This window comes from Lichenostomus cassidix, chromosome 3 (genome assembly GCF_008360975.1).
Source record: "Lichenostomus cassidix isolate B80296 chromosome 3, HeHo_3.0, whole genome shotgun sequence".
NCBI classification, from domain to species: domain Eukaryota; kingdom Metazoa; phylum Chordata; class Aves; order Passeriformes; family Meliphagidae; genus Lichenostomus; species Lichenostomus cassidix.
In genome coordinates this window covers 105,417,208-105,442,076 of record NC_139483.1, presented here as the reverse complement: position 1 = coordinate 105,442,076, position 24,869 = coordinate 105,417,208, and the positions used below count along the sequence as shown (strand labels likewise).

At 43.8% G+C, this 24,869-nt stretch overlaps 1 protein-coding gene across 5 annotated transcripts in view; it reads right to left on the bottom strand.

Annotated features, from left to right (window-relative positions):
* KLHL29 (kelch like family member 29) overlaps nt 1-24,869 on the bottom strand; it is a 389,016-nt gene that overhangs the window by 29,812 nt on the left and 334,335 nt on the right. For all 5 annotated transcript variants that reach the window (XM_085056969.1, XM_085056972.1, XM_085056970.1 and 2 more), the window contains 4 exons: nt 19,294-19,553; nt 6,516-6,714; nt 3,642-3,824; nt 676-856 (listed from right to left, as the gene is read on the bottom strand). In XM_085056969.1, the coding sequence (XP_084913095.1) occupies nt 676-856; nt 3,642-3,824; nt 6,516-6,714; nt 19,294-19,553 (823 nt within the window). The remainder of the gene's footprint in view (nt 1-675; nt 857-3,641; nt 3,825-6,515; nt 6,715-19,293; nt 19,554-24,869) is intronic.

The following is a 24,869-nucleotide window of genomic DNA, read 5'->3' as shown; positions in this document are numbered from 1 at the left end:
TACGTGTTGAAATATTTTTGTTGCACTTTTGTTCCTTCCTGTTTTTTTAAGTTCCATGTGAATAAAATAAAAAAATTACATCTGGAGTCAACTTGAAAAGAGAAATTTCCATTCTCTCCCATCTTTGTTCAGCCAGGAATTCAAAACTGTTTTCATTTACTGGTTGTTTTACTCTGAACTTGGCAGGTCCCAGCCCCAGGCCAAGACCACCAAGGGAAGGATCTTCCAGCCAGGTCAAGGCTGAGGTGCTCTACCAGGAAAATACATACAAGAAACTTTGCTGTTGCTTTTTTTGCACTTAAAAGAAAAAGAAAAAAAAAGTATTATTGTGGTCTGTAAAGACTTTCATCAGTATTAAATTCAAAGAGAGTTTATTAATTCATTGTATAACCTGGAAAAATGTCCAAAGAAGCTTAATTCCTCTCTTCACTCCCCTGAGCAAACTGAGAAGCTGGCAACTTTCCTCTTTGGTTTTGAAACAATGCTTTCCATTGAAGCTTTTAAATGAAATCTAATCCTGCCCACTTCCCTACTCTCCTAGCTGTTCTAAAAACTTATTTTAACACACACAGTCCATTTGATGTGTCCTTTAAAAGGCAAACGGTCCTTTAGCATAGCATGAAGGAAAAGCTCCAGCAAATAGCACGTTTTTTTTAGTTTGTTTTTTTTTTTTACCTTTCCACATGGTCAACGTTGCCTGCCACACCGACCCCTCCAATGGTATAAATTTTCCCATCGTACACCAGACTGTTATGTCGACACCTCGGCACTGTCATGCGGGACACGAGGTTCCAGTTATCGAGCAGGGACATGTAACACCAGACATCAGCCAGCGTGACACCCGACTCCATGCCGCCTGGCACCCGCGGGGGAGAGACAAGGGGAGAGTTACGTGAGATCCTGGAACGGCAGCAGCTCTGCACACAGCAATCAAAGCCAGTTACAAAGTAAAAACTCTTCAAATGACATTTGACTAATTAAAATAAATCACCCTCAATACTGAGCATCTGTTCCGATGATGCATATCTGTGTCATTTATTCATGCGCCCCAAAGGCTGAGGTTTTTTTAATAAGATGACATGAAGAAATCAAGATGTCAGACTACGAGGGACACATACATAAGGGGATAGACCCTTCTCAGTGTTCATAAATAACTTCCAGTCTATTAAATTACTGCAACACTTGCAAGAAGGTGTCAGGAGGCCGAGTCTATCTTGGCTTACGAGACACAGGCCAGCCTGAAATCTAAAATGCTTAATACAGTGATGGATTGAAGCAGCAAATATATGGGCAGAATAAAGTCAGTGCTTGCACTGTAGGCTTAATTTCTAATTTTCAGGGACAAATTTCTTATTTATTTTCATTTGCTGGTAAAAGACAGAACCAGCTGTACCACTCCTGTGAAACAGTTCAAGCTGATCTTGTAAAATATTTATATTGGTCATTTTTTGACTTCTGCTTGAAGCTTCCAAGGTAGCCACTTAGTGGGTGTTTTACTGTCCTGGTTTGAAACACGAAGAGGTGAAATGATTTATTTGAGACCACACTATGAGTCAGTGGTCAAGCCAGGAAAATGAACTAGACACAGTTCCATGGTTTAATGAGAAAACCAGACTTCTCCTTAGCATTTTGCTCTCCAAACCTATGCTATGCAGTGCAGAGTTCAGTACTTGGAGCTTGCAGCAGATCATGCTCACTTGTGTTGGTTCCCCTTCCCTTTTTCCTGTGTCTTCTACATTTGAGCAAAGCAAAACATCAGCTGACTCTTGGCTACATTTTCAGCTCTCCCTATTGCAGCCACAGAATACCATCCGGTCACTCATCCAGGTTCAAGGGCAAGAGCTGAAATAAGCTTTGAAATTAGGATTCCAAGCTTTTGTGCCCAGGTATGGCACAGCCTAAAATGTCTGTACATATTGGAAGGGACCTCAGCTAAGAATAACTAAAAGCCAACATCTGACAAAAGCCTCCCCAGAAGATTTTTGCTCCAGCTGCTCTCAAGCATGGGCAAACAAGCATGGGGAAAAAAACATCAAGAAATAATTTCCAATCAATTCTTAGGGTCTCTATGCAGTATTAATGGAATTTAACACCACAGGCAGCAATTTACTGCAGAAAATGCAGTGAGAGAGCTCAGCAAGGGAAAGGCAACAGCTGTAACCCCTTACTGGTACAGATGCCAGGTGCATCTGTGCTCCCCTACATCCTCGGATCACACACATCCGCACCTCCCTGCCCAACCTCCTCTTTTAATCATCCAGCCTCCACTCAGCTGCCATCAGAGCATCCTTGCATTGTCTGGTGGGAATTGCTTTTCCCTCTCCAGCCAAGCAGAGGTACCAACAGACTGCAAAAATCCAGATACTGTGATGCTCAGGGCACGGTATCGACACGTAGTTTGGGAGTTAAAGCCTTTTAAGGAGCATGGTCTCAGTTTCATCAAAACGAAGAAGATTATAGGGCTAGTGACTACTGTCAAAGGAGAGGTTTCAACAAGTACAAAACATGAATGCTCCTGTAAGCAAATACTTTAAGTGTAGGTCACATATTCAGCAGTTCAGTCTGCCTGTCTCAAATTCCATAACCTACCATTTAGATTCAACTACAGCCAGTATTTTAAATTGTGTTTCTATGGCAGTGAAACCTCTTTGCATGCTTGATGGTTGTCAGACCTATTTTCTTCACGTTGCAACTGCAAAATATTATTGTTGACTGCTCTGAGAGAACATTAACACCACAGAGACATGGAGAATGATAAAAGCAGAGAAATCCCTCTCTCCCAACATCCCTCCCACTTCTCTTTTTTCCTTGCTTATCCCCAGGAGCAGCTGGGTAAAACTCCGGCAGGTCCTGCATTGTTTGGGCTGTCTGTATTGTAACTTTCTCCCAGCCCAGTAAATCTAGGGGGTAAATGGATGGAGAACAGCCTTGTAGAGGAGGAATGGGGGATACTGGTGGACAAAATATAGGAAATGACCTGGCAGTGTGCACTTACAGCCCAGAAACTCAACTGTATCCTAGGCTGCACCAAAAGCAGTGTGACCAGCAGACTGAGGGAGATTATTCTCCCCCTCTACTCTGCTCTCGTGAGACCCCACCTTGAGTACAGTGCTCAGCTGTGGGGTCCCCAGTACAAGAAGGACATGGACCTGTTGAATTGAGTCCAGGGATGGGGTATGAAAATGGGCAGAGCACTGGAGCACCTCTCCTGTACAGACAGGCTGAGAGAGCTGAGGTTGTTCAGCCTGGAGAAGAAAAAGGTCTGGGGAGACCTTACCATGACCTTTCAGTACTTAAAGAGGGCTTGTAAGAAAGATGGAAAGAGGCTTTTTATCAAGGCCTGTAGTGACAGGGTCAGATAGAAAACTTTTTAACTGAAAGAAGGTAGATTTAGATTGGACATAAGAAAGAAATGTCTTACATTGAGGCTGGTAAGGCTCTGGCACAAGTTGCCCAGAGAACCTGTGGCTGCCCCTGGATCCCTGGAAGTGTTCAAGGCCAGGCTGGATGGGGCTTGAAGCAACCTGGTCTCATGGAAGGTGTCCCTGCCCAAGGCATGGGGGTTGGATGAGATAACCTTTAAAGGTCCTTCCCAGCCCAAACTCTTCTGTGGTTCTGCTTCTATGGAATCTGCTGCTTACCTGACAGATAGATGTTGTCTCCAGCGCTGACCACACTGAAAAATTCTCGGTCATAGAAAGGCAGGCTGGCCAAAGGGTACCACTTGTTGTTTTGAGGATTTAAGCAAGTGACTGCTGTTAAAGCTCGTTGGTTCATGCCAATCATCTGGCGACCCCCAACTAAGACTATAACCTCGGCTACTCCTAGGATTCAAGCGAGAAAAACAGCGTTATAAAAAAGTGGCATCTCTCAACCAGGCAGGAATCCATCCAAAAATACTCATCAGTCAGGGTAATTTTAATGTATCATATATAAATCTGTTTAGAGTCTGCAATCAAACTGCGAAGGGTGAGAAAAAACAGGAATGTGTGTGTAGGGGGAGCAGTGGGTGAGGGATGACACGATGAACACTCTTGGGAGAACTAGGGAGGGAGAATGCCATCTGGGCAAAACTTGGGAGGAAAGAAGTAAAAAGGCAGTTCCATGTAAAGATGTCCATTCATTTCAACAGTCTTTGAGTGATCTCTGCAGGTAGCAAATTTCTCCTCCATTGAAGAAAATGGGCATTTTCTCAAGGACTGTGATAACTCTGGAACTTGGTCATTATCCAGGAAAAGTATGTTTGGACCTTAAAGTAAAGAAAGTCTTCTCATGCTTTTAAAAGCTAATGTCTGGAGAAAGTTTATGGTTATGGATCTTCATCCTGATATTCTTTCTGCATGCTTTCTCTCTCTATATATATATATAATTTTCTGGTAGGTTATTTTTGGGTGTTTTTTGCTTTTTCCAGAGAAAGCAGATTTCCCAGACCTAGGTAACATGTGCTCAAGTCATGGATCATGGTCTTGGTCTACCAGGTGCTAGGAAAGGTGACAGAGATGGCCTCTGCCTTAATATAGTTATGAACTGAGATTTATCTGTACTTGAACAGCTCCCCAAAGCCTGTAATGCACCAAGTGTCCAGAAAGCCAAACTCTCTGTTCATGCAAAACTTTTGTAGTCCATATCTCTGAAGTTTTATTCCCACTTCACAGACACAGCTGAGTCATATCTGATCTCTGTGTTATTCCAGACTCCTCTCCAGACTCACTTCCACAGAGATGGGCCATAATGTAACCCTGGGATGTTTCCTGGCTCCATCTAAGAGTCAAGTGCTGGGGATAGTTTGGACTTGGCATTTAGCTGAAGTGTTAAAACCCCTTCTGCAGCAATTGGAAGCCCCTGTGCAATGTGTTGCCAGGAGAGGTAGGCTCAGAAGCAGGACCAGGAGGCCACAAGCTGGAAGGAATCACCATTTCAGAAGCTGTCTCCTGACTGGAGCCACTGCTGTGATGTGTTACAGCTCCCAGCCCAGAGATAAGTGTGCACAGGTGCGGGACAGGAGCAAGACTGCCAGCGAGAGGGATTAGGAGCAGCAGTGGAGAGAAATGCGTCTGCAGAGTAATGGATTATCGTCATTCTTCATTAGCATTTTCAAAAAATATATTTGTGTCATTCAAGCAAGGTTACTCTCTTAAAAGTTATTAAGATAAAGTGCTGTACGGGTTTAAATAAATATTTCTCAGTAACAAGAGATCATTATTTTTGCACCGTACTAGAAAATCTAATCACCTGTGCAAGACATAACTTGATTATAATCAATGACCTCGAGAGGGCATGTGACACGCAGCAGCGAGTCCACAAAGGGTGTTTAGAGATCCTTTGTGCCTCCATGAATGCCGTTGATATGCAAAATAACATGATTCTATATAATTAGACTCTGACCTAAAAAACTACAATCACCCTCCTTTACCCTGAGAGAATCACTTTTCCCTCATCAACAAGCTTCTGGAAATGGATCACATTACACCTACAATTTTATATACATAAAATAAGCACTTTTCAAAAATCCCTTCAAACATCACACCATTAGTCGTCTTCAATGAAAGACTTTTTAGGGTGGATTGTTATTGAAAGTCCTCTACACTTCGTCCTTCTGAAAGGTGCCTTGATGAGGCAGTCTCCTGAAGCTGAAAATGCCGTGGTTTGATATGCCATCTCCGTGCCACATTAGCATCAGTGGCAGTGACAGAAAGTTTTGTCTGGCTTTCTGCTGTACTTATGGGAGGCAGAAGTACAGGCAGCATGTTAAAACAATTCACCTGTTTCATCAGACTCCTTCTTAGATGCAGTTTTCCCACATGGTATTTGCACTCTCTGTTCAGTGAATACTTAGGATACTTCCCACATCACCATGATATGGTGATGGGCTCAGCTGGCAAGGTGGGCACTTGGGGTTTTCCCATGCATTTTTCCAAAAATGAAAAATAGGTGTGAAACTTAAAAAGACTCAGTTCTCCGCAGCTGCTGGGTTTTTAAAAGGGAAGATGTTATGTGTGATCCATTTCTTTTGGAGGCAATAAACAGCCTGAAGTGGTACTCATCAGTACAAAAATACTGTATTTACACCAGCCTCACCATATAAAAATATTATATTTACAAAGGGCTGTGAAAGTGAAGCTGTTTTGTGAATATTAGTCAGATCCTCCTCTTTGCCATACATGGCAAAGAATCAAATTATTCAACTATTTCTGCAGCTAGAGAAACTGAGACACAGAGGGCAAGAGGCTCACTTTCAGGACAACAGAGGAACATTACAGTCTCTGCCAAAGATAATAACTCTTTAAATCCTGTTTCAGAAGCATACATCCAAACACCCATGTCCACCCACTGAGAGAGGATCCTAAATGCCTAAGGAAAATAACAGTGGAAAATTGAGTGGAAAATACCACCTGATTCTGGGAAAGAGACAAGAGAAGGAGCCAAGGTCTGTGCCCCATCTCAGGGCGTATCTTGACCATGTCCAAGAAATGTGGAAGCAGGGGCTGGTGCTGTTGAAGGACATTTTGCTTTACCTGCAGAGAGCCTGGGCCGGGTCCTTGGCGTCTGCATCTCCTGGCGGGCGTGGGGCAGCATGTGATAACGTTTGGCTTCGTTCACCAGATCCCGGCAAGCCTCCGAAGACTTTATCAACTCCTCATTGTCAACAACATTCAGCAGATAGCTGGGATGGATGAAGGGGAGCCGCACCACTGCCAGCAGCTCCGCGGCATACTGCGAGGGGGGAGAAATAACAACACGTGCAGCCTCCATGTCAGAGTTCAGCCACTTGGCATCTCCACCTCCTTCCCTGTAAACCATCCCCTGTCATCCAGCCTGGAAAGACACTTGTCATGGATGTTACATACAACCCTGCCTAGCGAATGGGTGAGACGGAGACAATGCAGCCCTCAGAGCTCCCTGGTCCAGGCTGGGTTTGGTCCCAGAGACTGAAAATAATCTTCAAAAGGTGACAACTCCTGTTATACAGCACTGCGTGGAGGAATTTTTGGAAGTAAAAGGTCATTCTGAACTCAGGCTGAATATAACACCTTGTGCAGAGGAGACATGGAGTAAGCATTTGAGTTATCTGAATTGTACTTGGAATGTGAGTATGGTTGTTGCACTGTAATAAAACTTCAAATCAAGTCTTTTCTGGCACTACAAATGTGAAACAGAAGTCAGTAAATAGGGTGGATTTCAACAACCAGTGTGGTAGAGCCTGAATGATGTCAACCGACTTGCTAAAAATCTTTCAATTAGTAGAATTTATTTGTTGGTTAAGCAAATTATGTAGCTCTAGCTTTTAGGGAAGTCTGACTCCAGAGGGTGCTATAGAAATACTGACAGTAAGTTTCATCTTCTAAACAAATACATTAAACCTCAGAAGGTAAAGGATACCTGAGCAAATTAAGTTGTCTGTCACCAAACACGGTTTAAAGGAGAACTAAACCCCAAGAGGGAAAACTGCAATTGAAAAAGCATGAGTCCATCCCCAGATTATTCTTTTTATATATAGTTGGGTATATCACAACACTGCACGAGAATACAGTGAAAAGCAGAGCAATGGGAAAACACAGAAGCAAGGCACACAAACAGGATGCAAACTAAGGGTGAGAAGAAAGAAAGGATAATCATCTGTTGCAATAAATATTCATACAGCGGCAGCATCCAAAGATCCCAACTGGGATTGAGGCCAGGATGCAAATAAATATTCCTGAGGTCCGTGCGACTGGTCCCAAGAAACACTGGGCGCCAGCAGCATCTGCTGGCCTGCAGATGCCCCTGGTCTTCCAGAAGCCACTTGGCTCTTACTTTCTTTTTCAGCAGTGTGTGTGTCCCTGCAGCATGTGACAGCCAAGTCACAGCAGGAACAGGAGCAGGAGGAGAAGCAGGGGTAGGGATGGGAATGGAGCAGGAGTATAAGGAGAAGGAAAGGCAGGGATATGGCCTGAACTGGGTAATGGGCTAGCCAAGCAGGTGGAGGATGCAGCACCTGCGAGCACTTCCAGGGCTTCCCCTTTCCCCACCCAAACTGAAGAAGCAGGCTTAATTTAGAAGCAAAAAAAAGGATGTCTTCTCCAAATTTACTCTGCTCTCTACTGGAGAGTCACATCAGCCTGGTGCAAGCTTTGTCGAAGCAAAAATGCAACGACCTGTGGGGAGCTGAACCCCACAGTACCTGCAGATTCACGCAGATCTCTGATCAAGGAGATGAAGAGTCACAGGCTGACTCCCAGTGCCCTGTTTACCAGCTTTCCTCAACACTGGAGCTGGCAATTTTAGGTACAGCCTGAAGAGTTGAAGCCTGGCCTCTCGGCAATTGCTTGGAGATAAAAAAGTTGTTTGGTGATGCAAAAGGGTTGGAAAATTGACAGTACTTCTCTTCTGGGAAAAAAAAAAACCCTCTGATCAGTAAGTTCCTGACTCCTTGCTATTACCTCTGGTGTGGCACAGGGCCGAGTAGGGCTTGAGATCACTTCATCAACCTCAAAACAAAAAAGAAGACACTCCTCCCTCCCTTGCTGAAACACATTTCTGAGGCACTTTCTAGGAGGCACGACGGTTGCTCCTTCCCTGGAGCCACAAACGTCAGGCACTTGGCTGCAGATATCTTAATGTCATTACCTTGTAAAAGAGGGAGCAGTGGACATATGGCAGTGGGTGGCAAAGCTCTGACTTCAGGAAGTGCTTTTTTTAAGAAGGTTGGAGGCGTTTAACCTTACACGGGTGCCAAGAGGAAACGTGGCATCGGGACGGGAGAATAATGAGGAGAGAGGGTACACTGGGGATGAGCGAGACAATCCCACAGGGGAGGTTAATTCCCACTACAGGCTGCTCAGGAAGCAATACAAGTCACTGAAGGGCAGTTTAAATAAAATTGGAAAATATATGAGGTGTACAGGGGAGCCAGCACCTTGCCTTGGTTCAGTGGGACACTCCCAAGGCTGCTCTGCACTGAAAGCAGCCACCACACAGAGCAATGCCAAACACAGCACAAACAGCTGTGCCACTAAATGGGGACATGGGGCTCCACAGGCACCACCATGTCCCAAAGCTGACTGTGAATTGGCACTGGGAGAACAGCCCCTTTCTGTCAGGGATGGGGCGATTCCCATGGGCCCAGTGGAGTTACTGCCTCCATTTCTGACCTTTTCCTGAATAAATGGGGCAGCACTGCTGCCTGAGCACAGTTAGCTCTCCCTCTCACTCGCCCACCTTGCTTTAATTAGATAAGTGAGAAAATGTGATTCTGTTTCTCTCCTGGATTTCCCCCCCTCCTTTCTCTCCTCTTTTGTCTGAGCTCGTGGCTTATTTTGAAGGGGAATAATAATTAGAACATGTTGCTCCCTTTCATCAGCTTGAAAGCTGATGTCACATATCAAAACCCATGTCACTTTTCACTCTTATTCTTCCCTTTGCTCAAACAGCTACAGAAAGCTGGCTCTGTGTGTGTGTGCAAGACCACACGCAGTCACGACTAGGGCTTGGTGCTGAGAGCATGAAGGGTACATAGAATTGCAGTGTTTTTCACCAAGGGATTTGAGGAGTATGAACCATGGTAGTGTCTCCACAAGACAGGAGAAGCTTTTATAAAGCAACCTCTTTTCGCACCAGCTCTTTTAAGCACTATAGTCAAGGGTGAATTTCATTTAGCCTCACTGATTTAAGAATATTCAAGTGATTTAGGCAATCAGCAGCCTTTTTCTTTTGGATTCTCCCTTATGAAGACTTCCCAGCTCCGTTAGCTATGATTGTACTAAATATCCTGTTACTATTATCCTTTTCATTTAAGACTGGAATAAGCACCATAAAGCATTTCAACCTCCTTACCATCTGTTATTTGCTCTCCATTCTCTCTTGTCTTTCCGTTGTGCCTTACACAGCTATGAAACATCTACTGCACCTCCTGACGTTACCAGTTATCACTAAAGCAGCAGAATACATGCACAGGGCACATTGCCAAATTCATCCACCTTGGCTCCCTGGAGTTGTGGCTTCTGCCTGTAACCCTGGGGATGTTTTCTTCTCCCTGCTTGGCTGCAGGTGCTGGCTGGACAAGTAGAAATATTTCTCAGGTCTTTGCTGGGAATCACTTATGACTACAGCCTGCATCACATGCCAGTGTGAAGGAGAGAATATTAATGTCCCTTCTGGGCCTACAATTAGGAGTTACCAACTCATGAACATGGGAGACCACATCTCAGGCTCCTTGAGAATGGACACTATTATGCAAAAATCTAAAGAATTTATTGTTTAAAATGCTAGGAAAGTTTTTGAATACCATCCAGGACTGGTTTTTTCAGATGATGTGAACCTCAGCATAGCTCCAGTTGGGTGAAGGGAGCTGGTCAGGTTTTGAACTAGCAGAAGATCTCATCCATACACTCCTTGCTGAGTGGTGATGCTGCCAGATACCCCGTGCATGGCCAGGGTGATTCTGTAGGAGCCACAAGATTCTGCTGCCACATGAGCAAAGTCTTTTTGGGACACAGTAGAGCAGAGAATTCTGAGAGATACTATCTGTCCTGCTTCAAGGCACTTGTTTCACTGATACTGATTTCAGTGGCTGAACAGAAAGCAAGCAGGATCTTACAGCAGCCTGCAATCACAGGTGTTATTTCATATAAAACATGGAGAGAAAAATCTTAAAGAGATCTTATCTTTCCCTAATTACCTAAACATTTCCAGGAAGAGATTCGGCTTTAGATTCAGACACCTAAATGGGTGCATAAGAGCCAAGTATTTACTTGTCAGCCAGACATGTGTAAACTCATGTTATAATTAATAGAGATTTAGTCAACACACTTAACAGTCCCCAGAACAATGAGAGCTGAGAGGATGCACTGAGTACCAGGAGAAGCAGAGAATATCATTGTCCCCTTCTGGGCCAGAACTGTGAGCCATCAGCTCCTGGGAAATGGAGTGTGCTCCTCAGACCACAGCACACTAAGATGTCTACAACCACATGTCAATCCTAATTGGAGGGTGATTAATTCTACCCTCTGGCGGGAATTTTTGTGTCCATTTGTGCTGGGTGCTGTGCTCAGAAGGTTGTGATCATACTGTGAGGAAGCCTAAGTGTCATCATTGGGTCAGCATTGACTTAGAGAAATATGTGATGAACACGACCAGCTATATCTTGAAGCTGACCCTTTCAAACCTTTCTCTAATAATCTGTTCACACACAAGTTACTCCCATCTCATTAGGCAGGTCAGTGCTCCAGCAAATGAGACTACAAAACCCTCTAATGCTTTTTTTATTCCTGACTGGTAGTTTGAGTGAGAACATTTACTTTGCTAAACTTTTGATGACATTTCTTCTCCTACTGATTACATCAGTATTATGAACGCTTGCTTGCAAGTGGGCTTTGTTCTGGCATCGTCACAGTCTCAGTTACAAAACCCACTTCACTATCACATTAAAAATAATCTTTTTATTCTCAAATCTCTAATCCAGTAAAATCCTCACAAGTATTCTCCAAAAGGACTCTCACTGTACTCCTGCACAGACTTGGGCCAAAACAGTATACAGTTAGGTTTTAAAGGATGTATGTCTACTGCTACAGAGTAATATTTCCTGCTCCTTAAATGCTCCACTGGAAAGCTCTCAAGATTTTTAACATTTTTGAAGTAATGCCCAAAGAGGTCAAAATAATGTTTCCCTTATGCCTTATAATTAATCTGTCTCTCTAGTTTACTGTTATCCCTACAAAGGCCCTTTTGTACTTTCTGCCTAAAGAAACAGGCTTCAGCTAGAAATGCAAATACAGAAGGTAGAATACCCACATTAGGATAGTCTTGCTTCAATAAACTGCTGTTTCAGCCCTTTATGCATAATTGCAATAGTTTTCAAAACATTATGAAGTAGGAATATATTTGATTCATCTGAGAGCCTTGAAGGAGATTTATGTTGTCTCATGTGAACCCTGGGCTCAGAGTAGCCTCACATCATGCACCATCCCAGTGTGAGAGCAAGAACCTCCTTGGACAGAGGAAGCCATCAGGGCTAGATCTGGAGCAGAACCCCACTGCATTGGACTACTTCAAATGAGAACAGGACATGCTAATTAAAAACCACCTGGCTGTGGGCAGGTAACCAACTGCCCAGTGACCTGTGCTGATGGTGATGACTGGAGATGTGGCATGCTGGAGAGGTGATGTGAGTGGTCCTTCCCTACCACCATCTGCAGCCCAAACCAGGTTTACCCCACAGCTTACCCAACCTGATATTCAAAATATTGCTGGCTCCGAGTTTCCAAATGCAAGCCCAACAGGGAACTGGCTGGTTTGGGCAAGCCAAAGCGGTTGGTCCAGTGCTTTGCCATATTCAGAGCCTTCTTTGGCTAGGTTTTCCCAGTGCTGCCCTGCTCCTTGGTAATGAGGGGACTTCTTTGATACATATAACCCCTGGGTATTACAAAGGCACACTGTGTTTCCAGTAAACTCCTGCACATTCCTACACCCAAGGTCATTCCCAAGCCCAACTAAGCTTTCTGCTGCGCTTGGAGTACTTACTAATCACCCACACTGACTTCTTGGAATTGCAATGCTGCCTTCAGATTAAACCCAAAGGCTCAGTAGCATGTCAGCCGACAGCCTCCTAATATCATGAGATAAACATGTGGCAGAAAATCTGGTTTGCAGGCACTGGGTTCAGCTGGTGGCTTGATGGCAGGATGCCACGTGCATAAATCTCATGCCCAGCAAGAAGGAAAGAGCAGCCCCTCTGTCTTCCTGCAATCAGGTTTCAACATGACATCTTTATGGCAGCACAGCTGACTAAACATTGTAATGTCACCAGCGAGTGGCTGTCCTGTTCTCTGAGCTGTTTGCAAAGCAGCTCTCGGGTTGGTATTTCCAGCAGTAATATGATGAGAGGCTTTTAAATGCACAGGAAGATAAATCATTGATCCATCACACTTGGAATTTGCCTGATACTAAGGATTAAAAAAAGCCTTACTCTTACCATGCATTCTCTAGCTTGCTGACTAAACTCTATGAAATAATCCCTTCAAGTTCCCCCAGAGGGTACGAGGGGTAAGTGGTGTTTCTTTTGCTTATGGGCAGCCACCTCTCCAAACACAGCAAACAGATGCACCTCAAAAGCACACTGCCAGCAACAAAACAGCTGTAGCTTCTCAGGTGTTTCACATTTCCAAGTAAACTCCCGATGCCTCCATCCCTACAACACACTGGCACATGAATCCATGTGCAGTAAGTCTGCAAAATGCTTCATGCCTACAATATAAAATGATTTTGTTTTGGAGGTCGGTCCTGAGTGCTGGAGCCATGCGCAGCACAAGGCAAGGCAAGAGAGTACTTGTGAGGAGCTGCTTTTGGATGTGGGTCTTTGTAAGGCTGTTGCTTCAGCAACAGCAGAGAAAGATTTTGTAAAAAAACAGGAAAATGTGTTGAAAAAGCCACAAATGAAGAGACCGAGCAGACTGAGAGACAAGGGAGCTCCTCAAACCAATTAAAACTTCAGAGAAATAATTCTGTAGACTTTCTGTCAAGGGTATCCCTTTAAAAAAAACTTAAAAGTTTAGTAGAAAGGGAATTTCAGGAACTGCTAATGTCACCTGTATCCTCTTTTTTATTTAATGCAGTTTCTTCCTCCAATATATAGCTAAGGGCATGTTCCTGCACTGATTCCATTCCTGCTGCTGCCTTTTCTTCTCCCTCTGTAAGCCCATATGGGAGCTGAGTGTCTGCAAAAGCTTCATTCAGATTGGAGCTCTTTGAGCAGCCCATCCCCGGGAAATCACAGGGGTTACTGCTCATCCCTTGCATTTTTCACTTTCACAGAAATTGAAGCTTCTTGTACTTTCATTATGGCATCTTTCTGCATTTGTCTGCTCTTCCCACAAATGGATTTCAAAGCACCAGGGTAGTGTGGGCTTTTCAAAGAAGCCTAATTGAACTGTTATAGAGTGTTAGTGCCTAATTCACTTAGCCTCCCTTGGAAGCATCCTTTTTCATATTTATTCCAACACTCTTTCCTGAAACTTAATGCCCTTGAGTACATTGATTGATCAATTAATTTCTTATTATGATGAACTAAGTAATTTGTACATGCTGGTATTGGGTATCAGCTTCTATCATTACCTCCCTGTCATTGCAGAGCAGAGTTGGAATTGTCATTGTTACCTGTCAGATTCTCCATTTTCCTGAAGCAAACTGCTCTTCTGCATGGAGGCTTTTTAAAATGTGCTGGAGAAATAAGGGATCTCCCATCTGCTCTCTCACAGTTACCAACCCTTTCTCCTCTGTAGTGTCTTGCCTTCGAACTGCCACTCTCTGTCACTGCCAAAATATAGCTCATGGGCATTTGTAGGTTTTTTGACATAAATCCTCTGCTCCTTCTCTCCATCACTTTTCCTTACCCTTGCTGACAGATACAGGGCTTACAGGTGGGCTTTGTGTTTGCTTAGTGTAAGACTAATTTGCTTAGTGTTAGACTAATTTGCCAAGTCTCAAATTCATTCCCAGTGGTCCTTACTGTTGTTATTCCCATGCATCCTTCCAGGCAACTCCCCTCCTTGGGGCTTCAAACACTTGTAGACATTTATCCCTCTTTAGCTGTCATTAGGCCAAGTCATGCATATTCACATCTTTTAATCTTTTTTTTTCTCACATCAGCTCCTTCAGTCTTTTAATCATTTGTGTTGCTCTTCTCTAAATTACCTCAAATTTGTCTACGCATCTCTGGTTCTCAGACACCATGAAGATGCTGTTTAGATAAATCTGCCTCTGAGGACACAAGTTCATAGAAAGCTTGTTAATGCCTTTATGGTGGAGACATTTTGCATTGCTGCTGGACACAATGATTTAAAAGGTTTGGAAAAAGGGCACATGATTATATCCTTGCAGAGTGCAACGAAAGGTGACTGTCAGCTGAGCCTCCTGTTTGTCACTCATCACTGCAGTATCTGCCTCCCTTCTAGCACTTCTTGTGCAACTTGTTGAAATATTTACCCTCTCTCATGTCTTGACCCTTCTCAGAGTAAGAGGGAAGCTTCATGCAATGGGAACTCTTGTTTTCCCAGGCTTTCTGTCATTAATAAACATGGTACTATGTTTTTTCCTATCACTGAAAACAGACACAACTTTGGACTTGGACGAGAAAGTGGGAAAGCTTCCAATGAGCTTTGGTATGTCTCTGCTTTCGACAGGCAGCAAATTGCTACACATCCAGCAACTTCCCATCTTTCCCATCCTCTGAGGACACTGGGCATGACTGCAGCTCTGAGCAGCTCTGGCAGTCGTCAGTACCTGTGGACAATATGGCTCATTATCCACTGGATCTTCCCAACAGCCCCCATGGGAGGCATCACTTCCCTCCAGCTTATGGTGTGAGAAATGGGGGCAAAAAGGTGAAACAACCTGCCCAAGGCCACACAGAGAGCTGGGGGATATGCTCAGGTGAAGACTATGCAGGGCCTGGGAGAAATCTTTCCTTGTTTGGGCAGCTCAGACTGTGCTCGTTTCAGACAGAAAAGCCTCCATTATACAATATATTTTTTGCATGAGTTCGCTGGAGTTGTAATAAGCTTATCAAGGGGATAACTGTTAGGATAAACCCTACAATCTCATCCATCAGTCAGGAAGAGAAATAAACAGAAAAAAAGAGTAGATGCAGCTTTCCCAGATGTGTCAGTCAGATGCAGGCTCTGCACTCAGTGACAGCAATCAGAAGGACTCCTACAACCATTGCTCTGTGTCCACTGGCACAGGAAATTACCTACTAATCCTGACCTCACCTCACAGGCTGCTTCTTCTGGTCAGACCAGTTTTAAATTGCACTACCAGCAGCACTAAACCAGCTTCATAAATGTTACCATAGGAGCTGGGGCACTGCTCCAACGCACTAGGGAGATACAATTATTTACCAAATCCTGATTTAACATGTCACTCTCTGAACTGCCTCTTTGTCTTATGCAGATGATCAGCAACCTTTAAAGCACTGCTGTTCTCTCTTTGTAACAAGGCTCAGGTGCTGTCTTCTGTAATGCCACAGAGCACTTTTATGAGCACTGTTCATATGAACACAATGTGCACAATTAAACATCAGCCAGGGCGCAGCTTTTCAACTTGCCTTGCAAGAAAATTCTGCTTCCTTCCCTGTCACTGCCCTCCAGCCTGGTGGGGAAAGAATTAACAAAAGCAGAAACAGTCAGACACCTGAAGAAAAGCTTTTAGAAAGGCAGAGAAGAGCAGGTAGACAGCAAACAACGCCCTTGCAGGAGAATGGGAGGCTCTGTTGAAAATCTCCTTCCCAGAGGCTTTCAGCAGGGGATCGGGCAGGAGGGGAGGCAGTGATGGATAAGTTGTTGTAAGAGCACGGCATGAGGCTGCAGTGGGGAACACAAGTGGTGAGATTTACTGTCCCCAGGCTCTGCAGAGTGACACAAAGCCATTACAGCACAAGGAGTTCTGGAGGGCTGCAGCTGCCCTGGGGGCAGAGGGTGCTGATTCAGAGAGAAGCTCCTCTGCGGGGATGTCTCTGCTGAGACAGCCCCTGCCAGGCTCTGCCAGGGAAGATGGACATGCAGGTGAGATGAAGAGCACAGACCTTTCTCTGTTTGTGCCAGACCTCCACCTTTGGGAGAATCACCAATGCAGGGCTTGGAAGAAGCTGCCAAAGAGGCATTTTAGTCACCTGCCACTGGAGTTAATGAAAATAAAAATGTGACAATAGAGCCTGAACTGTCAATGTAAGGGGAGATGGGGAGATAGGAAAAAAGTGGGAGCTCTGGAAATCCATGCCCTGAAGGATTTAAGTGCCAGCACTACCTCTGGGAGAGAGAAATAAAACCAGACTGGATAACCAGAGTGAGGAGGAGTGCAGCAGACCTGGAATTATGTCTTGGGACTACTGCAATTCATGGCATCCATCAACCCTCCCAAGAGACCCCAACAGTCCTAATGTTCTCCACCCCAAAGAGTCTAAAGGCAGCTCATAAAATCTGTCTCCAAACTGTGAATAAAATAAGAATATCCATGCACAGCTCCTGCAGGAAGGTTCATCCTGTGTTCAGTATTGCCACAGCTGCCCAGTTCTCCAAAGCTCTGAGCAGCCTGTGCAGCTCACAGGAGCTTGGGCAGTTCCTGGCATGGAGGGCCATACTGCACACCATCCACAAAGTTTTACTCATCATCATCTTCATTAGAAATAAGATTATTTAGGTCTACCTTCCTTCCTATCCACCATGGAAGCTATTTGTTCCCAGGCTCTGAAAATGCAGAAGTCATTACTGTAAAGATGGTACTTTTCATGGTAAGTGTGAGCTCCTACTTTTAAAAAATAAGTACCTATTTAACTAAGAGCTTTATAATAGATCAAGCAGTGCACAGAGTACTAAGAAAAGTGACAGCTACTATTTAAACAAACTAGCTTAGTAGTAGGATTGGGCAGGAAAATAGTTTCTTCTTGGTATCTTTAATAGTAATTTATTCAAAACCCTTATCTCTGGATAAATACAAATTAAAAATTAAAAGCTCTTGTAAAGTAAAGCATGAAACCAAAGCACCATAGAGAAATTTGGAGAAGTAGATAAAACTGCTATCATACACTACAAAAGCACTGCAGAACCAGGACAGAGGGGAAGGAAACTTGGGAATAAAAAAAGCAGAAACGCAACTCAACTGCAACACGAAAGGAGGAGAGGAGGGGATGGCGAAGGTGGCAGCAAGAAAAACCACCACTTCAAAAAACAAATTCCCAACATTGCCACAGCGGGATGCAGAAGGAAATATTTGAAACCACAGTTTTGAGAATGTAACCCAGAGCGTCTGGTGAGTGACACCTTCTGTTGGCACCAGGCAAACAGGCTCCTGCTGCAGGGCTCCTGAGCTGTGGCCCCTGGGAATAGTCCCTGAGGTCACACTAAGTTCAGAGTGGCACAGAGCCATCAAACTTCAAGCACTCAGGGAAACATTCTGTAAAACAGTGTCTTTTTCCAGCCAGTGAGAGCCAGAAAGGGGTGCATTTCAGTAAATCCATGATACTGTGTGAATGTTTTAGGCACTAATAACACTGGGCAATGCTAAATGGCACTGCTGGCACATGGAGGAGGTGGTCAGAGCGTGGGGCAGGTCCCCAGCACAGGATTGTCCTGCTGAGCCACACCTCCTGGGCACACAGGGCAGGAGCAAGGCCCTGGGGGCTGCAGGCTCTGGCAGGGACCAGGGGCTCAGCTGGTGGAGCAGCACAGGCAGCAAGGCTTGGCCTGGCATGCAGTACCCCACAGTCCTTAATGCCCTTATCCAGCAGCCTGGGGAGAGCAGCAATTCCTATTGCTCCCACTTTAGAGGTGAGGTGTGGATGTGCAGCTGCTCTGGATCACATCCAATGACACATTTAACATCCTACTGCACGTTTAGGTGCTTGAATTCACATTTCAGCCAAAAAGGTACAGACTGTCATGGTGTGGGACAGCATTGGCAACATGGCCAAGTGTCTCCCTCAGATCCAGTCTGGCTCATAAGCAACTGTCCACCTTAAAACAGGCAAAACTGTGACTGGGGGTCAACAGAAACCACTCTGGCCTCCAAAGAAGGGGACAGAGGAAAACAACCTTGCCCTGACAGGGTCTGTGCAGAGAACTGGCCTCCAGATGGAGAGGTCAGGGGTTCAGACATAGAATTGAATCAAGGCAAGTAGCAGCTTTTTAGATATCACCAGGGACAACTTCTGGTCCCAAGGAAAATTGCCACCATCCAGTCATTGCTTCTAGCATTATCTGGAAACAGTGCCAGGCAGAGTTACAGACTCAGTTTCTTTAGGCAAGAGCAGACTGCATAGCTCATATGGTTGAGGAAAGGCTAACTCTAATAAATATATAAAACTCAGGGGATTATCTAAGCAGCCAATAAAGATACAGAATCTTTATTTTATGAACTAGAGTTATACTCATTCAGTATGTGGCATCAAAAGAAATACAGATTTTCTGATGGATTTTTTATTTCCTGCTGTTACTAAAATGCATCCCCTTAAAGCAGCATCTCACACAACTGTAATTCTTCCCAATTTATCTCTGACTGAGCCTGCAGTCAACAACTGGAGGCCCCAGCTTTGTACCATGCATGTCACAAATGAGATTTTAATTCTAAATGATCAGATACAGGGATCAGATTTTGAAATTACATACATTTTGTGCATAGCCTGCATTCCCTTTGTCTTTTTTTATCTGAACTGCCCATCCCATCTCCCACACATCCGTATGTTTAAAATTGCATGGAGATGGTTTCTATTCTAAAAGAGGCATTCATGGGAACAGAGCAGAGTGAGGCTGCTGAGATTATTTTTACCTGAGCTCTGATTGCGGCGTCCTTCTTAATCCACTTTATCACTGTTTCATACACCAGCTCCTCTGCTTTGGTGTTCAGGCTGTCATTGGACATGTAGGAAATGAAGTCATCTTTTGAGATATTAAGGATCTCTTCTTGGTTTGCCACCTCTGGGAAAATTTGCAGGGCGTAAGCTTTGGCCATGTTGTATAGTTCAGTGCACTGCATGGCTTCAGCCATGGCTAATATTCCTAAGCAGTTGCTAGCAGTCAGCTGTTTTTCTAAAATGAGCAAAAAACAAAACAAAAAAGGCAACTGAGAATTATTAAAGCAGGATTCACATTTGTTCCGAGATCATGAGAAAAATAAGTGTCATAGACAAACCTCCTACCCTAATTAATTTCAGGGAGTAAACTAGAAGCAGCACCCTGAGTTAATTTAGAATTGGGGTTTAAAGTACAAAAATCAAAGTCTGCCTAACAAGTGAGTTGGGGATGGGGAGAGAAATGTACTTTCTGAGTTGGCTTTTTGTGTAAGCCTCCACAAAACACTGGGGAAACCTACTGACATAACAGGATCTGGGGCTTCCCAAGGGATGGGAACCCAGCCAAGAGACTGCCGCTGTTCCTACCGCCTACAATGTTGCTTTAAGGAACAGCAAAGATGTAAACGCCAGTGCAGACACTTAAGAATAAATGCAAACAGCACTAAGGACATTTCTGAGAATGCTACAGTCACTTTATGATAATTTTTGCCCTGTTCAGCTACTAAGCTACTTCAAATAAAAAAAAAAAATCCTCCCCCCTCTTTTTTTTTCAAAGGAACTTTGTTGCTGCTGAATGTGATGACATCCCTTATGCAAAACACAGATTATACTAACGCCTTCTGTTAAACGTTGTGTAGTGAGTTTCAAAGAAAATCATGCACAGAGGAGAGACAGCATTATCTCCTTCCCAGCAAACAGAAGCAGCAGCACAGTGTGTAGCTCTGCGTTAGAAGTGTGCTACACCATACATTTGACTGTACTTTTTTCCTTTCCAGCTATTCTGAAGAAAAGCCCACCAATTTTAGGCATTTATAAGAGGAACTCTCGGATTCTTCACAGCTTTTGTTAACCAAGCCACTACTAATAAGCAGAATATATTCTTTTAAGATATAGGACTAAAAAAAAGAAAATAATAAGAGATAGACCGCAATAGATGACAAAGGCATCAGTACCAGTGGCAGCTCCTGTGCTGTCAGAGAGGTCTATCACATTTGGCAGAGTCATATCCTAGTGCACTATGACAGAGCACTGGACAGGAATGTGCAGTAGCCCCATATCTCTTCAAACAAAACTCTCATCAGATTGCTTATACTGGAAATGCTTAGGATTCTTCCCTACACCCAGCTTCTGCCTTCATCAGATTGAAAACCTGCACACTATCTATGTGTGGCTTTTAATAAAATGGGATTATGAACCACCTTTTTCTATTTTTTTAAACCTGACATGAGATTAGGAGTTTTGTGTGTTTGTTTTGCTTTCTTCCCCTCCCAAGTCTTCTTATTTTCTTTTACAGATGCAGCAGTCTCAAAACTAGGTTATCTCATTTTGCATCAGTTGATTGTACTGACTCCAAGGAGCCCATTTCCTCAAGCTGACTGTGCAACAGCAGCACTGTTTGCTGTCAGTAGATTTTGTCACTCAAAGACTGCCCACAGACAGGTTGTAAACTGATAGCTAAGAAGCCCAAAGCTACCAAATTTTTCTGTTAAAAAAAAGAAAAAGAAAAAAACCCATTAAAAAACCCCATAAAAAACCATTTAAAAACCCATAAAAAACCCTCAAAAGACCAAAAACTTCTTCCAGGTTCCTTGCTTCTGTCTGCTGGCACAGTTTCATGGTGTACATACAGCTGGGGGTAAAATAATCATCTAACAGAGGCCAAAACTCTTTTCATCTCTTGGCAAACTCTCAAGTCAAAAGCCAATCTGACAGTGTTCCACATTATCCTCACAGGGTTAATAATGAAGGTAATAATCATTTTTGACTCATTAAGCAGCACAAAATGTTAAAGACTTCCAAGACTTTGCCTTCAAGGGCCTGAGTTTGCCACTCTCAGGAGAGATCCCCATCCCATTTCCAGCTGAGACTGTGGTGTGGGGCAGAAAAAACACTGCTCACAACTGATGTCTTCAGATCTGGACAAGTTTCTCTACCTCTTACAATACTGGGTGACTGATGCAGCCTGGCACACTGTTCCAAGCAGGTCCATGTTGGCTCTTTGAACTTTACTCCCTCCTCTTCCCTGAGAAACCCCTCGGTGGCAGATGCCAGGGATGTTGTCCCTGTCTGGTTAAGGAATGATCGTGAGGCCCCTGGGAGAGGGGTCCCAGATGTGGGACTAGGGGATGTGCAGGAGGCTGGTGACACACTTCTCCGCACTCCACTTCTATGGGATGAGCACACAGCAAGGTGGGCACAGCAACATCTGTTTAGGATGAGAGCTGGCATGTGAACTAGAGGGATTCATTGCAGGTGAGCAAAACAGCTCGGGGCAACAGCTATAGGAGATATGGAAAATCTCTATCCTATGAACAAAAACACCACCTCATCCCCCATTTTTCAGCTCTGACTCAAAATTTGGGGGCAAGACTTATGTCTCTTGACTCCAGCTGTCTGTGGTGCAACTGTGCATTTACATTAATGTCCCTGTACACCCACAAACAAGCAATTCCAAGTAGCCATCTGGTAATATTCTGGATTAATCTGGTAATACTTTGCATGACCACTTCAGGATGAGCAGAACCCTGCCTTACCAGTGCCTGTCACTCCTCACTGACTATAAAGGGAATCTACATGACTACTTAGACACAGACATCTGCTATATAATATAGCTCCCAAATGACTGCAATCCAAGGGTACTACTCAATGCTGGCATGACAAAGACAGCTAAGGACCAGTTCTGCTCTGTGTGTTCCTGAGCTGCTTTTCCTTGGACACTGGCATGTTTACAATAATTGTTGTTTTGTCACAGTGACACTGGACTTGTAACAACACATTTTTGTGAAGTTTCACCTTGTCTCCATTCAGAACACAGATGCTGACTGCTAAAATATTCCCAGTGCTCAAGGACAGTTTGTAACAGACTCGTGAGTGGACTTTAAGGATATCAGATGTAATCTAGTAGGTTCTCACTTGTTTGAAACAGTGCTGGCTAGCATATTTGTTCCTATATGTGATAATGCAGATCAGCAGCTGGTATTTTCCACTGTGTTATTTGTGAATTTGGATCCTGTGCAGAGTCATCAGGAGACAATCAGCCAGGCAGACTGCTCCAACTGCACTTCTGGGAGTGGGGAGACTTGAGATAAAGCCAGAGAAAGACTGTGTGCAGGAAGGAAGGATTACTCTGTGAGATTTTGGTAACAGTATGATGGAAGCTCAGTGGTGGTTGTAAACCCCCTCTTGTGTACATTAAGCACTGCATTTTCACTTAGAGATGCTTTCTAGATGATGACTTGGGTATCGCTAAAAATAGCACAAAATGTGTACTTCCTTGTGATACTCTGTGTACATTCTGTTGGGGAACTTACTCCTCAGGTATTCCTATGGGTGTCAAAAAACATGTGAAGATGGGAGACAGGTGGAAGACTTTTGGATGCATTCATTGTCTAATGAATTGTCCAAAAGATTTCCCTTCTCCTGTGAGAGTATTCTTCCTTTCTCCTATCTCCAGATATAGTTGAAGTTTATATATTATAGTTTCTCCAGTGCTGGGCAGTGAGGTTCACCAGCTGGCTCAAAATTCTCCAACTTGGATGAACAAAAAAATTGCCCATAATACTTTCTTTTGAATTCATAAGGACCATAAACGCCTCTTCTTTCCTCAGGTGTCTATTCATGCAGATCTCAACACTGGTCCATTGTTCAGTTTTTTTCACTGCTCCATCTAGGATTCTTTCCAACATTAATTCTGTGCTCTGTGCTCAGGAGACTAAGAAAATTCAGAGCTCCTGTTCTTTCCTATTCTGGTCCATGAAACTACCAGGTTCCACCAACTCCTTTAGACTTAAAGAAGACTACTTCTCCTTCATCAGCAGCAGGTTGAAGTAGAGGCTCAGAAAGTGTTCCCTGCTGTGATGGGTGTCCATGCACCATGGACCCAAACTGTGATACTGATTGATCACCTGAAACCCAATTTGAGCCATGACAGCGATGACAGTGTAAAACAAATATAAAAAAATGAAGAAAAAACTGCTCAAGTCTTCTGCCATATGGGTGGAGGAAATACCTATGATAAGCTGACCAGTTTGCAAACATTTTCCCAGTTATCATACGGTGCCTGCATGAACCTGTCACCATCACTGCATCAGTCAGCACAAAACTGTTGTCATTTCTCATGGTCTAGACAAAAGCCGAGGAGACAGCATGTGGGGAAGAGAGAGAACGTGGCTATAATTATCCGAGGGAAGCCACTTAAGAAATCTCCCATTGAAATGAGACTACTTTCCTAACACATCTTGCCATATATTTTCACCAGAAAGTGCATGAAAATTTGAGTCTCTGCTCAAGGCTGCTGAGAGGCCCAGGATAGACACACAAAAACTGCTTGGACATCAACCAGACAGGATCCTTCTGGATCTTCATGGCTGAAAAAGGATGACCTGAACTTCCTCTGAGATTGTGCAGTGTTATGATGAACAGAGTTAATAATTTGGGGGTTTTACTTCTTTGAACTTCCCTCCCCTTCTTTCCCTATTTAGACATGGCTACTGATGGGAAAGATTCACTATTTATATTGGCGAACCCTCCAGAGACCCTTTGGGAAAAAAACCCGATTTTTACCGGATTTTTACTTTGTGTAGAGCAGAGGTGGCTGAGGTGAAAAATAAAAACACAGCCACAGAGAAGACAAAATGCTTTTCCCCAAACTTTTCAGATGGCAAATGCTCTGCTGTCTCTGTAGTGCAATTGAGTCACAGCTATAAATAAAAATAAGCAATTACACTCTGTGAATTCTCCAAATGAGAATACAAAGTTCCAGTGACTCTCCATATATCACTGAACTTGTAACCAACTCTGCTATTTCATACCATAACATGGTTCACTGAATTAAAATATTAACTATCAGAAAAGAGAACTCTCACACTGATTTAGTGAAATAAATGTATTTTGGTTTTGTGGCTGAATCTTCAGTGATAGCACAACTGAAACACACCCTGTGTTTCTGGAAAGGCTGCAAGATCTATTCACTGTAAAAAAGTGGTGAAGGGAAGCTGGAAGAAGGCAATGCCAGAGCCATAGACTCATTCAAATTGCACAGTCGACATGGTGGGACTGCAAAACATAAATTTCACATCACCAGTACCCACCCATTTGAGAATGGACTTTGAAATAAGGGACATATAAAACGTTGGAAAGGAAAATACAATGCCAGCGATTCTTTACTGATGCCTGCATTGTACCAGCCTAGTCACACCACTCATCTTGCCAGCAGGCTGGCTTAGCAGTGAAAATTAACACAGCAGTAAACTGGACGCATTTGAGGGTTTTTGTTGTTTTTTGAGTGCAACATTTTCTAAACTCTCATCTTCCATGTTTTGCAATAGTAGAT